This window comes from Pezoporus flaviventris, unplaced genomic scaffold, assembly GCF_033815535.1.
Source record: "Pezoporus flaviventris isolate CSIRO_AGI_PZ_B2104156 unplaced genomic scaffold, CSIRO_AGI_Pfla_v1 ptg000001l, whole genome shotgun sequence".
NCBI lineage: Eukaryota > Metazoa > Chordata > Aves > Psittaciformes > Psittacidae > Pezoporus > Pezoporus flaviventris.
In genome coordinates this window covers 27,104,126-27,120,508 of record NW_026892549.1, presented here as the reverse complement: position 1 = coordinate 27,120,508, position 16,383 = coordinate 27,104,126, and the positions used below count along the sequence as shown (strand labels likewise).

Sequence of the window (16,383 nt, the reverse complement as noted above, 5' to 3'; positions counted from 1 at the left end):
AGTTCTGATGAAGTTTAGTTTGTTCTCTGGAGTTTGGCTCTTCTGGGAGTACATTTCTCAAAGCATTAAAAGATTGTGTCTAAAAAGCTACTTTCTTAATAGAATATAGATGTACAAACCTGTTATCTTCAAAAGGAAATTCAGTGTCTATGTGAACAAAATTTAGTTATTTCAAAGATTTAATTGGGTCTTCAAAGTCAAGTCAGTGTGTGTCTTTGGTAAAATTTTAAGTACAAGATTTCTGAGAGTTTATGTTCTTTAGTTAACATTAGATTTATGTTATTAGGGAAATGTTGCTTTCTGACAGGTGTGCAATTATCCAGTGTCACCGCTGTGCCACATAGTTAAATGGTCAACAGTTACCATGTTTATGAATAGTATGTGACATTTGAGCTTGGAAAAGTAAATTCTTACAGAATGCATTTGGAAGAGTTCCATATACAGTACTTCAACGCATCATTCAGTGGAATATGCATTAAATGGAACAGCAATAGAGATTGAATATAATAAGCATTACCTATATAGACTGGGAATAAGATTAAAAGAAATCCCAAGACATTACATCTTAATGATTAAGGCTAAAACAATAGGCAATGTTATATATTACAGTAGGTACTCAAGAACATTACAGCCATGCAGCCAGAAGAAGTTGCAGTATATAGTTCCTCTTTTTCTACTCTTCTTTATGATTTTCTTCATTTCAAATGCCTCTTTATTAACATTAAACTTATACATATGTTTTCTTCAGTGTAGTTTTTGCCTGATCACCTATGCCCTAGGCATACTAGCAACTACTATGTTGCAACTAGTGCAGTGCAAACTTTAAAACATATGATTAGTATATATCAGTTTGGGTTATTATCAAATCATATTGTGCAAAATGTTAGATACATCTTCTAATTAGCATTCATCAACTGGAGGGGTGTGTGCTAAAATCTGGTGGTTTTGGGTCATATTTACTCCTGTTTGCATGAAATGTCTTATTAGCAACTGAAAACAGAATTCAGCTGTGGATGGTATGTGGGAATTTGCTCTAGGATGTTGGTTTTTTTCTCTCCCCTTCCCCTTTTTTTCCCTCTCCCCCTCCCCCCCTTTTTATCCTCACCCTTAATCTTTTTTCTTTAATTAGGTTATTTAGCTTGTGGAGGAACTAAGAGGTCAAGAAAAGACCCTCTCATATCATTTGGACAGAAACCATAAAAGAAATGTTACAGTTTTGGGGGAGATAGCCCAGACTAATGGCTAGACTTCTGAGCAGGAGAACACAGATATCTGTATGACTGATTTGCCCTAGCTTTTGTGGGAACTTCAAGCTGAATATGCCAAGTTTACAGGTTTATACTACTGAAGGAGCCCAGAATAATTAAAATACCATCTAATCTCGTGATAGCCCTTCAGTAATTACTTGTGCTTTATCAGTAGCATCGAGGGAAGAATAGCTTTTCTTAGCAACGTAGCTCTGCAGAGGAGTAACAAGGAAATATCAGGCCTCACGTTTTGATGTAACAGTGCATGATAACATGAAAACTGTCCCAACTGAGTGATGTTCTTTAGTAATATGTTTACAGAGTGTAGATGAAAAATGAATACAATGAATTATCAAGAAATGTGGATTTCCAAAGCATGTTATGCTTGTGGCTCATGAACGATTTTAATGGAGCCAATATGTACCGAGATTTGGAATTGACATCTTATGTTGTAAGATAGGGAAGTTAACTGTATGAATGACATAAGGTAGTGATCACTGAAAGACAGGGAATCAGTGACCCTGTTAGGTGTTCTTTTTTTTTAATGTGTGTGTGTGCACATTTCTAGGAATATGTTCTGAAAAAAGGAAAAACAGAATTTATGGCAAAACTTTTTTGTTAAAAGTACAAATTTTTCATGGAGAATGATGTTCAGTACGAAAGGGTCAGTTTCAGTTGATTTCCTGTTCTGATAAAGTATGTCATGTAACCTCTTTAAATTCCCATTTTACTATTTCAAGAAGGAAGAATTTCATATTTCACTTTGAAATGACATTTAGATATTTTAATTAACATGTATTAAATAAGTAAACTTCCAGTCCTAATTCAGTTTACTGCAACTGAGTTTTTTTCTTCAGGATTCTTAGTCCAAAATGTCTTAGTTTTATAAACTTCATCTAGAGTTGGGATGTTGTACTGTCACCTGGAAAATTTAATTTTGATCCCTGTACCAATGGTACCATTACTAATTAAGCTTTAGAAACAATAACGTGTATTTTTTAATAAACCATAAGTATTATAAGAAGAGTTAAATTATTTTTATAAATACTTTATTGTGGCTAGTAATGCTTATTTACTTATTTTTAATCTATTAAATATTATGGGGTTTATGCTTCTCTGGAGATACCAAGAAGTATTTAAAATGCAGAGAAAAGAAAGGTTCTAATGAAGTGCAAGAATCTCAGTAACTGCTCTGGAGAAATCATTTTTCTGTGAAATTGTTATCTATGCAAGTCACTCCCGGACAAGAACTGCACTATTTTAATTGAAGAAGTTTCTAAATATAAATTAGGTATCTTTACGATAGACTGAACCCATCTACTCTAACAGAATTGACTTTTTCATATCTCCTATCTTATTTGTGTCTGTGACATATGCAAAGCTTCTAAGATAAACAGGTACACTTTGATAGTGTATAATTAATTACTTTCAGATGTATTGCATTGAAAACTTAGTCTAGATCTCTTCTTTGGGATGTAAACCAGGTTCCTGATTCCTAGGGTGTTTTCCTGGACATTTAAGTCAAGAAAAAAGCCATTTTTAAAAAATACAGGTCCAACTCCTGCAGTGAAACCCAGCAGCTGGAGCTAGGTTTGGCTCAGGCTTCCAAAAGGGTATGACGAAGGCAGTGACTTTTTCTTTTTTTCTGTTGCTGGTTTACTGTGATGGATTTCAAATTGGTTCTAAAGAATTTTTGTGGAGTGACAACAGTAGGTAAATAATTTCTGCAACGATGTTAAGTGGGAAAGAAGCTACTTTTGGAAGAAGGTCACTGGCTATAACCTTGCTTGGGACAGTAAGAGCTGGAGACAGTTCTTTTGAAACCTGTCCACTGGCAAAGTAAAGTGAGCAGGTAATTAATTGTAAGGATTGAGGCTGATCCTTTATGAAAGATTTGCAGAGACGAGATTTACTTCCCCAAGCCCTTTACTTACACCTTCAATATTAATAATTTAAAAACAAGCAAACCCACAGGAAAAAAAAAAAAAGTATTTTGTTGTAGTAAAGCTGACCTTGAGTTTTCCATCCTCATCCTGCACCACTGGGGTCTTTAAAAAGAACTCGGGTCTCCTGAAGGCTTGCTCACTGCTCAGCTTGCTCTGTGCCTGGTTTTCTGTTATAAGCATCCTGTGGGCTGACTGTTGGCAGTCTGTCTGGTTGTAGGGGTCTTCAGTAGGGTTGCAAGCTGGAATAGAGCTGCATAGGAGGAGCTTTGTAAATGGAGCCTGGTTTCTGGAGCTGTGGTCTTGAGATGATTGGGTGTATCTGCCAGTGCCTCTGCAGAGCATTCCATGCTGCAGGTGTATCTGTTCTCTGCTGCCATCTGTACTTGGTCATTGGTTTGCAGCAGCTTTGCTTTTGTGTTCTTTCAGTATCTCTTAGGATGCTCTTCCCAAGTTATTTTCTAACTGTGAACTTCCCAGTCTACGCTCTCTTTCTTTACTGTTGGCTTTTTTTTTTCCTTCTGAAAAGCTATGGTGCTCTTTATTCTCAACATTAAAGCAGGGGATGTACAAGTAATACCCTTTACTAGTTTGATATCCCTCCTAGCAAAACACTCCGATGGTTCTTTTATGATTTCAGGGTGGCAGCACTTGTTTCCAAAAATGTAGATACAACAGGACCATCTGTGTTTGCCATCTGCAATACATTTCTTTCTAGGATCCCAGGGTTAGTTATGGGGCTTCCAGACATTCCTACTGCCTCTCCCCTGAGTACAAAGGAGACAACAGGTTTGTAACTATAACACAGATGTGTGTAAGCCTAAACTCTTCAGCACATTCTGCTGTCACTGAACACAGTCTGCCCGTGTCTGAACACACACCAGGTTCTCTCTAAGTTGTGTCCAGCCACTGATTTTCAGTGTCATTTCTGATGCAGGTGTTTTCTACTGAGAAATTATAAAATTTTCTACATTCACTGCCCCCCTTTCCATCTTTTCAGACTGGCCCAATTCTGAAAATATTATGTATATGTTGTCATTGATGGTGGTCCACTGACTGAATGATAATTCTTTTGTTTGGGTCCTTCATTTTAACATTTGGCTGTTGAAATCTAATTGGGGAAGAAGAAGGGCAAGCAGTCTCAAAAAAACCCTCCTTTCTTTTACAAATCTATAGAAGATACTTGCTAGTCTAAAAGAAAACAGAGATGGTCTTTAATTTCCAGTGTGCTGTTTATCTCAAAAGCAGATTTTCTATTTGGTAGAAATGTTGAGGCATTAGTCCCAAGTATCACCTATCTGGTATGTACATACAGAGTATAAAAAGAACTAGGATATTTTGCAGCTGTATTAATAATTTTTCCACAAACCCCCGCAATAACATATTTTAGCACCTAAATCCTGCTCCAATAGATGGCAGAGCTTTCTCTCAGCCAAAGTGATCACACGAATTCCTAGCCTGCTTTCTTTAATATAGGGTATATTTATGAAATAAACTGTAATTGATCCTTTAGGATTTTTCATTGACATTTGTCTTCTTTTTGAATGGATGGAGACACAAGCTTAAAGAACTAGTAAGATCTTGAACAGTTTGAATAATTAAAAATGGGTGACCATAATCTCCCTTTTCCTCTTCAAAGAAAAAGAAGCCCAGTAAGTTACAAACACGTTGTTTCTTTCTTATTCTGAGAATTCTGCATAAATTTTCTTGCTTTTCACACTGCTTAACTTCAACAAGCCTCTGGAAATACACCTGCAATACACCAGTGCTGTAAGAAGGTTGAAAACTCTGAGATGCATCTTTCAATATTTCATTTTAGGATTCTTTAGGACAGCAGTCTGTAAATATGGTAGAAAGCCTGAAGCACAAAATACCAGAAGTGTTTGCTTTCTCTCAGCATGTCTTGGTGTATAATAATGCTTCATGCTACGTGTTGCACTTCTAAACAGAAGATATTTATGGACACCAAAACTTGCCTATCTATAGTTATGTTTCTAAATACATTTCAGGCTTTTACAATGTAGAGCCATTGACTTCTGTAGGAGGTGCTGAATAGTCTAGCACTCTGATGACTAAAGATAAACTCTTAGCAACCTAAATTTAGGCACCTCATTTTAAAAACTTTGGCCCAGATATGTGAACCCAGAAGAATGAGTCACAATAATTCATTTCAAATTCCCTGGCTCTTTTGGCTCCCCAGTCTTAGCATATATTCATACAAATTGCTCACTGTTGCAGATAAATCACGAAAGATGGCCAGTGCAATAACTCTGCACCTGAGCATTATTTAGTTCTGCTTTGTTAATGTTGGCAGCACTTTGCTTTTCCTCTGTATGTTACAGATCCTGGCTATTTTGGCTTTGTCTGAATATGATAGAGGGATAAATAGGGAGAAAGTTTACAAGTTTTTGCCCTCATTTTCATTACTGCTAGCCTTCCTAATAGTCACAATTCTTCTGCCAGCTTAAAAGAAGTACAAGGGAGACAATTACCAAGGGAGAAAATTTTTCATGTCATGCTTAAGAGAGGATTATCTTGTCAGATGTGTTGTTCATCTCTGTTGACACCAGCAATAGTTAATTTCCCATAATGCTGTTCAGGAGGATGAGGATAAATCCTGTACCCTGTGTTGATTTTTCTCTTTTGACTTCTTTGTGGTTTCTCTTTAGGGATTTTCGTCTCTTTAAAGGAGTACACCTTGTGGATGTGACAAGTAGATTGAGGTGTGTGTGTTGCCCACAATTTTCTCTTAGGTTTTCATAGGCCACACAACTGCTTAGAGTTTTAAAATACAATTGCTTAGACAAGTAATTTATACTCAGTTTTTTAACACAGTATAAATTAAGAGCAATTTTTTTAAATGTTGGTGTTGGCTATTGAGCCAGGTTTTGGTTTGGTTTGGTTGTCTTTTGTTGTTGTTGTTTTTTCTAGGATCAGGTAACAGTACTCCCTTTGCCTATGTTAAGGGTGGATAATCTTTTTCACTGCAGCTTTGTAAGTTGTGGGTGTTTATTCTAAACCAGTCATCTGTAGTCAGTGTGATGAGAGAAGGTGATTCATCCCACCTGATGCTAAATATCTGAGAGGCTTATTATGAAAATGCGTTCTGGAGAAGAAGGTGATTGATGATGTTCCTGCCCAATCCAGTACCACAGTCTACAGAGCCCCTCTGTACCTTTGTAATTGTTTTGAGGCCAGGCACAATGAGCAGGGTGTGAAAATTACCTTGATTAAAAAACAGTGACTGGAAGTATTTTGTTAATCTGTTTGTTTGTTTGTTTGTTTTAACTGGGTTAATTTCAGTGATTCATAGGGCCATTTATAACACAGGGATAAGAATACCTTTTCAATATATAAGGGCATATTGTCACAGAAGAAAGAAGTGGTTGAAGGCAGAGGCCTTCAGAACTTTGTGTAGTGAACTGCCTCCTGAAATACATGTGCACTGGGATTGTCCTGTTTTATTAGGTGAGATGAATCCACAGTAGTTGTTTAACTGTGTGTTAAGCAGGACATTAGCAATATCGTTATCACTGTAGTGTACACCTCTTGATGCTTGATATTGCTTTGTTATACTATAAAGCATCTTGCAGTGAGCTTATCTATGTCAAAGGGGTTATAATCTTCTATGTATATTGCCAAATCTTTCCACTGAGGTCCTCAGTACTAGTAGTGCTATCTATATTAGCAGTCTTTCCCAATTTTAGCATCTTGGTGAACCATAAGGGTTATATATGTATGGATAAATATACTTCCCGATGAGATGGGCTGTTTCTTTATAATAGTGATTATCTGAGTCCACACCAGGAAGCCAGAAAAAAATGTCCATGCAAATCATAACTTTGTCTTGAGTCTTATATAAACGTGAAGAGAGGATGACTCATGAACTTCACTTGAGTGTCTCAGAGTAGTGTTTTGCATGAGATAGGTTATCTAACAGTTAACCTATAGGAGTTGTAATGAGGCTGAGGCAGTATATTTTGGGAGGCATATTGAAAAGCAACCCAGCCTATTTGGATGCATTACATATATCATGTGGAAGTTAAATCTCATGTTCTGTGTGCAGTTGTTCATCATAGGATTCCTTATCATGTTGATGTACCACCCTACTCCCGTATGCTTTTGTGGTACATCTAGGGAATATCTTCATGGTCAAGGTAGTTTGGTTTATGTACTAAAGTCAGAGAAATGTGACTAGCACCAATAGGATACTTCCATGAAGAAGCAGTGAAAGAGATGAAAAGAGCTACATTGAAGCAATGCCAATAGCAACGAAAGCAAGCAAAATTAGCTTTATAGTAATTTTTAATATAAGTTCTTTCTGGAATATGTTTCACACTTTTAATTTTTATTATTCTATTTCTTTTTATTTTTGTAGGCTGTGGAAACCAACCTTGCATCAAAGGATAGTCACTGGGTCTATGTAAATGAGGTAAGAATGTCAAAAGTGATAATGTAGCTTGGTACGTTCACTCATCACCATCTTTTGTTTCACATGCTTGACACACCAAACTGAACATATACTTAGCATATTTGCTTTTTGAATGGTACAAGATGCAAACTCTGTGGTGTCATTGCTTGCCTGTCTCAGTTGAATTGGCATATGTTGAATACCAAAGGTCAAAATAAAGCTTCCAGAATACCTCACAGCAGCTGGGAGGATATTTTTAACTTCATGCTGACCCTACTATATCACTTCCTATTTAAGCAGAGAATATCTCAAAAGAAACCTCAAATACATGCATCCATATCTGGCAGAATCTCGCCCTTCACTGCTATAAAAGCCTGCACTCAGATATGAGGAGAGGAAAGAGCACTCAAGCTAGTTGCAAGCTTAGCTTGTTTGAATATGCATTTACATGATACAGAGGTTTTCTTAGTGCAGAATTGTGTTGGTGTTTGGCCAGGATCCAGGATTGCATAGATCTGTAGTATTTCCTCTCTGCAGCAAATGGTGTTCTGCCCCACTACTATGATTATTTATTTTACCTTAGTCCCATGATGCCCTAATGGGCATCAGTGCAGACTCATATTTAAAAAAGCAATGGAAACCTTGGAATGTTTTAGCATATATAATAACTGATAAATCACTGATTGTTCAGGATAATTGGCACTATTTTATATATTTCTGGTTTTAATAATGATTTGTTAAAAGAGTAAAATATCTAAGTTAAAAACTGATCACTGTTTTATTTTCATATTATGAATGCATAAACTCTAATTTAATAACCAATTCGTTTTTTAATTTCTCATTCCTTTATTTTCACCTAGCTAGTAATTTTGGATAGGCTACTTTTACTAGTAACTATAAATTGTATTGTGTGGCATTAGAAAGGCTCTGTAATTAAATAGGGGTTGGGGAAAGCAAGTGAAATCTCTGCTTATAAAGGCTTTGTAAATTCTTTCTAGTCCTTGTTACATTCAAGTAACTCCTGATTTGTCAGCTGTAGTAATATTAGCGAGATGCCCAGAGACTCAGTGTTTATATTCACATAAAGATAATACAGTTCATAGTTCCCTAACCACTTACAGAGGGGGAATGTTTGTGACTTTATTAATGCTGTTGTTGTTCAAATATTAAAACTTACTTCCTGAAGCCTGAATATGTAACATCACAAATAAAAACCTTCAGCAGTCATGCACAAACGTGCATGCTTACACAAACACATCATACAGGGTGTCAAGTCTGCTTTTATTTGGGGAACTTTTATTTTTATTTTTTTCTTTTCTGCCTAGAGACTGGGTAGAGAAGCTATGGTAGCAAAACGTAAATCTAAAATATAACTTTTGAGCAAAAAATATTAATGCCATACTTACTTAAATTCAAACAGGCAAATACAGAATTTTTTCAAATACATGAAACTTTAGAGAACTCTTTTCAGGCAAAAAGAGGAGGAAATATTTTGATTATCCTTTTTTTTTTTAACAGAAAAGTGTTGGTCTTTGTGTGCTTAAAGCTACTGTGTTAGGCATCTACATGGATGTATATGTAGAAAGATGGAGGTTCCTTAGGTTTGCGTCTTAATAGTGTGCTATCCCCATGCTAGCAAGAGGACAGACTGTGCTTTCTATGTACATATTTCCGGTTTGTATCAGTGAGAACTACATGTGTACTTGATGGAAAATATGTTATACCTTAACTGGATGTTGAGTGGAGCTGTAGTTTGAAGAATGGAATTAACTTTTTATTCCAACAGTCAAATCAGCTTTTTAATGTAATTCCACATGAAGAGAAAGCCAGATGTAGTCCATTCTGTAAATGGACCAAATACTTAGCTAGTCCTTTTTTTTTTTCTCCAGGGCAGATTGAGGATCTTATACTTTTCCCCCTGTGGTCTGTGTGACCTAGTGATCCCATTGAAAGGAAAGAGAGGTACAGGTGCTAACTGACCTTGAAGGGGCTGTAGCAAGAACACAACACAGTGACAATTATTTCCATTGACATGCCTTGTATGAAGAACATTGGGTTGTAAGCAGGTTCTTTAGGCCTTTCTCACTTCAGGGAACCATTTAAGGGCCTGGTACAGGTTTGACTGCTGAGGTCTGTTGATCTTGAGCACCTTCTCTCAGTCTGTTCTGTCTCCCACCTCTTGTCAAACCAATGGGAATTTGAGCCTTGGACCTACCATGCTACAATAAGAATGACTATATAGCATGGTATTATTTCAATAGGAGATTATATTATTGTCTTACTTGAATTAAATCCACTTTACTCTCCTTTACTGTCTCTGTGTTGACAATCCAATAAATATTTGGGTTAGGTTTTTGTTGTTTTCTTTTGTTTTTTTTTTCCCTTTATGTTTCTTTCCCATAGGGCAGGATAGGAGTTAAGTTTTAGAGTTCAAAAATATTTTATCATTTTAATGTTATTAGGTAAGCAACACCACCAAGCTTGTGATGAGCAAACTTAAAACTGTATGGCTGGTAAGCTTATTACAGCAAATGAGCTTACTACAGCTGTACTCTCAAGATTCTGTATTTGCTAGTCTCCAGTAAACCAAGTCTCTGTGCTATCTATTCAGTTTGGATACCATTAGAGGTACAAAAAGACTGAGTCATCTTTAGAAAAAAAAGTAGTGACTTGGGAGTTGGATTCATTGTATGGCACTGGAAGGTTGAAATATTACATGGCATTACATGGCAAGTCTTTTAGGATAACATGGGTCTTTGCAGGCAGTATTATGCCCTTATATGTCCTCTTTGAAGCCAAATTCATAAAAACCTTACTGTTTTAAAAGTATGGATTTATAAGTACCTACTTTTCTTATTTCAGACATTTTATGTTTTAAACTTGCAGAGCTGTCAAAAGTTGTGGAGATTTGAGGGGGAAGAAAAAAAGGGATGTATTTCTAATCACCCTCCCCCGTTTAGATTTATATTTATCATCTTCATTTTTATTCATCTAGAAATACTGAAACATTCCTAGCATTTGTTTTAGGTAGTAATTCTACCTGAATTCTGGCTTATTTCTGAATTCAGGTGTAAAGCAGGTCCAGAAAAAGGGCAAAAAAGCTTGTGATGGATCTGGAGAGTAAGTCTTACAATATGCAGCTGAGGGAGCTGGGGTTGTTTATTCTGGAGAAGAGAAGGCTCAGGGAGACCTTATTGCTCTCCACAACTACCTGAAAGGAGGTTGTAGTGAGGTGGGGGTTGGTCTCATCTCACAAGTAACCAGTGATAGGACAAGAGGAAATGGCCTCAAGCTGCACCAGGTGAGGCTTAGTCTGGATATTAGGAAAATCTTTGCAGAGAGGGTGATCAGGTATTGGAACAGGCTGCCCAGGGAAGCCGTGGAATCACCATCCCTGAAGTGTGCAAAACTGTGTAGATGAGGCCCTCAGTGATATGGTTTAGTGGTGATTTTGGCAATCTTAGGATAATAGCTCTACTTGATGATCTTAAAGTTCTTTTCCAACCTACCTGATTCTGTGACTTTTGTTCTTCTCTTACATTTCTTTGGTTTTGGTAACTGACATCAAGCATCTCTGCCTGTTCTTCCTGACAGTTTTCATTCTCCTTTTCTCTTTTTCTTCCTGTTCAGACAAAATGCTGTGCATTGCCCATGGCATATGTCTATGGGAGAGGCACAAGAGCAATACTTGAAACTGAATTTGTATGCGATTGTACTAGGAGCGTTGCTTTTCTGCTTTGCATGTCTGCTTTTTTTATTAGCAGCAGCAGTAAGACTGAGGGTATAAATAGTACTATAAACCATGTTTCCTTTTTTGTTGGACACTTCAGGGGTTTAAAATTGCATCCATTGCAAAGGGAGGCAAAATATAAAAGAAATTAATTGTTCTATAAAACCAGAATTCAGACCAGAAAGAAATATTCAAAGTAATATTTTATTCCCTCATATCAAGATATTTAATTATAATTCTGAGTTTCTAAACATTCATTATTTTTACATGTAAATCAGTAAAGTACACAAAACCAATCAACTACTCTTCATGGAAGTGGAATGGGTACTGAATTCGACTGATAACTCAAATGAGTTATTTCACCATTATTGCATGCATCCTTTAATTTGTTTTTCAAAAAAAACCTTCATTGCTATTCCGAAGTTTAACTGAAAGTTGTAAGACATGGCAAGATAAAGCATGAGGCTGCTGGTTGAGGTAGGAGATAATTTTTCATGAAGGACAGGTAGGGATGAAGAGAGTACAATGTAGCATTGCACATCCAACCTGTACATACTTTCTCTGAAGCTAAGGAGAGGTGAGGGTCAAATTTATTGAATAGCCAATGTGGAAATACACAAAAGACATGCTCTGAGGAAGACTTTTTTAAAAAGTGCGCTTTTGACAGAAACACCCCAAAGACAAGAAGATGGAGTAATGGAGGATTTTAATTTCCCTGGCAGTTGAAAAAGTAATGTTAGGACACAGACAAGCCTTCAAAATTTCCTGTGATTGACAGTGTTATTCCTACATGCTTAAAAAGTTAAGGCAGTTCAGATTTCATTATGTCTAAGGAAGAATGGGGCTGAGGAAGTCAGGAAATAATTGGTGTGAATGTGGTTGAGAGATGGTAGCATGCACTGTTTGAAGAAGAGGAAGGAGTGAGAAAAGGAAAATAGGGATAATGGGCATCAATAAAAAGATTGTCCAACTTCACAAGTTTAGAGAACTAGTAGTGCTTTTGGAAAGGTAATAGGATGAGTAAAGGATCGCAAAGAAAAATCTTGTGAAGTTCTGTGAAGATGAAGGCATAATAAGGTATCATTAAGGTTCCAATTGGTTATCTTTTCAGATCTTGAAATCAGAGAGGAATTCTAAAGAAAAAGTGATGTAAAAAAAAAGGCTAAGGAGAAGTCCAAAAGTTCAATGAAGTAAATTATTATAAAATGAGGCTGAGGTGCAAAATTACTCATACCAGGGGTAACAAAAAGTAACAAGAAAAGTTTAGATATAGCAGAAGATAACAGAAAGTGTAAGATTACTTAAAGTTAAAATGAGGTTTTAATGTTTTTTCTGACTACTTGATGCTGGCTTTGTAGAAACTATTAATCGCAACCAGACTGTTAAAACATGCTGTAGTAGTTCTGATTTATTTAGGTAAATTTGAGGCACTCTACCAGATTGGAATCAATATAGAGAAGTATGGAGTACTCAGGTATGGCTACAAAATGAGGTGTAGCTGGTAAGCCTCTGCAGGAGCAACTTAGAATCCTTGTGGATAACAAACAGTATCAGTCAATATTGTTGTGGCCCTGCAAAACATACATTGCTATAAACATCCTTTGTAAGATGAGTTAGGCAATTATTTTGCTCTGCTTGACATCAACTTGGCCTTGTTGGAACAGTATTGCAGTTTTGAGGCAAGACTTAAGAGAATGCAGAACAGTTTTGAAAATCCAGAGGAGAATACTTACTATGATGGATGCTCAGTAAAATACAATCCATGAGGAAAGGTTGAAAAAATTAGGTTTGCTTCCTATAAAACTCAGAAGATGAAGAAAGGGTATAGTATTAAAGCAGGTATAATTAAAAGAAGAATATGATCCCATGTTCACTCTGGAAAGATAAAGGAAATGCAATTTAATCGTCTGCAGTAAAAAATAGCTTCAGTAATGGGAAAGGGTTTATGATCTAAATTTGATAATGAATAGGAACAACTTCCTTGGTTACTTTCCTCCATCTCATCATCTCTCTGACTTCACACCTGGTTCTGCCACTGTTTTTTATTCTTTGTTTTTCACTATCTTACATTATGTAAGTCTGCTAAATATTTTTAGGTCTCAGTTTGGGAAGACAACCACAGCTGTTTTATAAGCTCCACTGAGTATTTTCTGATCTGCAGGTCTTTCGACATATCTTTTTTCAATATAGGTGTAGCAGTGATAGTTTATACAAAGTCACTGAATATACTTCTGATTGAATCATTTCTTCAGTACTTTTGCTGACAAACATGAAATTTATGGGAACTGTGACTCAGCTGATTTCCAATCAGTGTGGAGCTCCATCCTTCTACTTCTACTAGTGAGCAGGCTGGAGTTACTGCATTTGATTAGATTCTGTTAGCCAAATCCAGTCTTGGGGTAGCCCCAGCATTTTGACTTAGCCAGGAATGAACCAAGCATCATGTTTCTTGATATCAGTCATTTGAAATGGAGGAGTATATTGTAATTGTATGTAGTCTTGATAGAAAGACGCCTAATGATGAATTACTGTCACTTTCAGTGCTATAAATATAGATTTACTTATAAGGTGTAAAAAAAAAGAAAGTCTGAAAACTGAAGTTTAGAGCTTCTACTTCCTACAGCTTTTCATTTATTGCTTTTCCATTGAACTGATTCTCATTGATTCAGATTAACTCTCATCAAATGATATACAAAGGGGTATTTGTTATTGCCATAAAATTATTTATTACCCTGTTTGTTTTTTTTAACAACATTCTGTACCATATGAAATAACAAATATGAAATTTAAGGAATATTAACTTTCAATTCTCAAACTGGAGCCATGGGAGTAGTGAACTAGTGAAAATTTCATTACATTAGTTCCTTACTGTCTAAATGAATTACACAGAAACAGTGTCAGTCAGCCAGGAGCAAGGTTAATTAAGCTTTGATGATATGTTTTATCAGTGAAATCCACATTAAAGTTACTGGTGTTTTGTTGGGCTTTTTTGTTTGTTTTGTGCAGCTTTTCATAACTATCATTTCATGTGCTTTTCTTCTTTTTTTTTTAATTTTATTTGTGTGATAGTTACTTTTAGTATGGAATAATATTTTGATAAATCAGAGGATCTTTTACTGTATAGGCAGTCACTACTATCTGAGAAAGACTTTTGGAGACCCAGTACAGAGTCCTTATATCTAGAAACAGAGCTAATTCAATTAAATTATAAATACATCCCTGTAGAGATTTTTAGGAATATCAGGTAAAAGGAAGAGAAGTGAGGTAGTGTTGGACGTGTGGGAGGAAGATGAGGATGGGAGTTGGACAGGTGGTCATGCAGACTTTTATTAGAATTTTTTCTGTGCTATGAAAAATGGATTGTACTCTTGCCTTAAAGGATTAACCTTTATACATATGGGGGAGGGGGGGGGGGGGGCGCATCTGTAAAGCCGGCGTAATGTTAAAGTTGAATACATTTATCCATGGTAAGCTGTCACTAATATTTAAAAAAAAAAAAACAACTAATTGAAGGATGTTTTCTGGATTTTCAGGAAATTAACAACTTCCCCTTAATAGATGTACATAGTGCATTGAGGGGAACTAGAATAACCCAACAAACACTATTGATCCTAATGCAAAAATTCCACATAAATTTGTAGCTTGTCTCCGTGAGCATCCTTGTCTTCATTTCCATTCAGTTTAATCTTCCAGTTTTCTCATGGATATACTTTCTCGAAATCTGTTTTGGTTCTTTAAATGATTAATGCCAGTAAAACTTATAATTTTCTGTCATTACCTCTAGAAACATAGAGATTGTATTGTGAAACATAATTGCCTCATTTTGCAATTTGTGTTATGATGGTTGAGCACAACTAGAGCAGATTTAAATATTCCCCTGATCAATATGGCTAGATATTGCAAGCTAACTGAAGTTCTTTGTGTACAGATAAATAAATAGATAAATGAATTCCCCAAATGACCAATATCTGTGTGCACTTAAATAGATAAATGAATACCACAACTTCTTGAAGAGTAATCTTTGCCCTTAGTAAGCCACATGAACAAAAAATAGTGTTTAAAGGAATACCCCTTCAGTGTTGAATCAAGTAGTGAGAACTACTATTAGCCTGAGTGAATAGTAGTCAGTCTTGCACTTATGTCTACCTACCAAAATATTTAAGCGCTCCCTAAAACATTGGGAATAGCTAAATTCTTTCCCTTAGTAAAGGAAAAATCCAGACTAACAGAACTTAAGTAAGAAAACCTCTTTCATTCCTGGGTAAAGTTCTCTTCCTCCAACCTCTTTCAAGAAATTCAATACTTACAGATCTGAGTGCGAACTGCTATTAAAGGTGCAAAGCAATAGAGTTAGGCTCTTTAGCCTTCCTTAAAGCATGTTGCTGAAATAAGCAGAAGCCACTATCTATATTAAGTCAAAATTTACCCTACATTGCAGTAGCAACATCATGTGATCCTGAAAGCCAAAAGGAGGGCATGTGATAGGGAATTTTGAAAGAAGTGCTAGCCTGGCCATACCAGCTGATAAGCTCTGCTTAGAATACAGCATTCACACATGGTGTCAATGGCAATTACTGTGTGCAGTCTTGTGCTGTGTAATGATCCAAGGACAGGATTGGAAATTTGGGGTATGTTTGTTTGGAAAAAAAAACCCCAAACCAAAACCCTCTTGGACAAAATTAAATTATTTACTTAGTTGTCAGTTTCACAGTGTAAAGAATGTTTTTATATAATGTGTAGGAATGAAAATGCTTTACTTTAAAAAATATAACTAGATGAATAGACTTTAATTGTAAGATCAGTGTGAAATGTTTTTTCCCTTGTGGCTCCAAGAACTGTTTTTTGGATATATGCTGTTATTCTGAGGGGTGTAAAAGTAAGAGCCAGCTTCACATAGCCTTGTTTGGTTTTTGTGGGTTAGTGTTTTGGTTTCCTGCTCTCCCCAACCCCCCCTCCCCCCATATTTATCACAGTCAGAATGCAGGTGACATTTCTCTGTGTGCCATTTAAGGTTTCATGTGCTGCTAAGCCAGGACTGTGTTTGGCAGTGCT

General features: G+C 36.2%; 1 protein-coding gene across 3 annotated transcripts in view; it reads left to right on the top strand.

Annotated features, from left to right (window-relative positions):
• GRID1 (glutamate ionotropic receptor delta type subunit 1) overlaps window positions 1–16,383 on the top strand; it is a 596,456-nt gene that overhangs the window by 460,035 nt on the left and 120,038 nt on the right. For all 3 annotated transcript variants that reach the window (XM_061449455.1, XM_061449436.1, XM_061449445.1), the window contains exon 5: window positions 7,569–7,622. In XM_061449455.1, coding sequence (XP_061305439.1) covers window positions 7,569–7,622 — 54 coding nt within the window. The remainder of the gene's footprint in view (window positions 1–7,568; window positions 7,623–16,383) is intronic.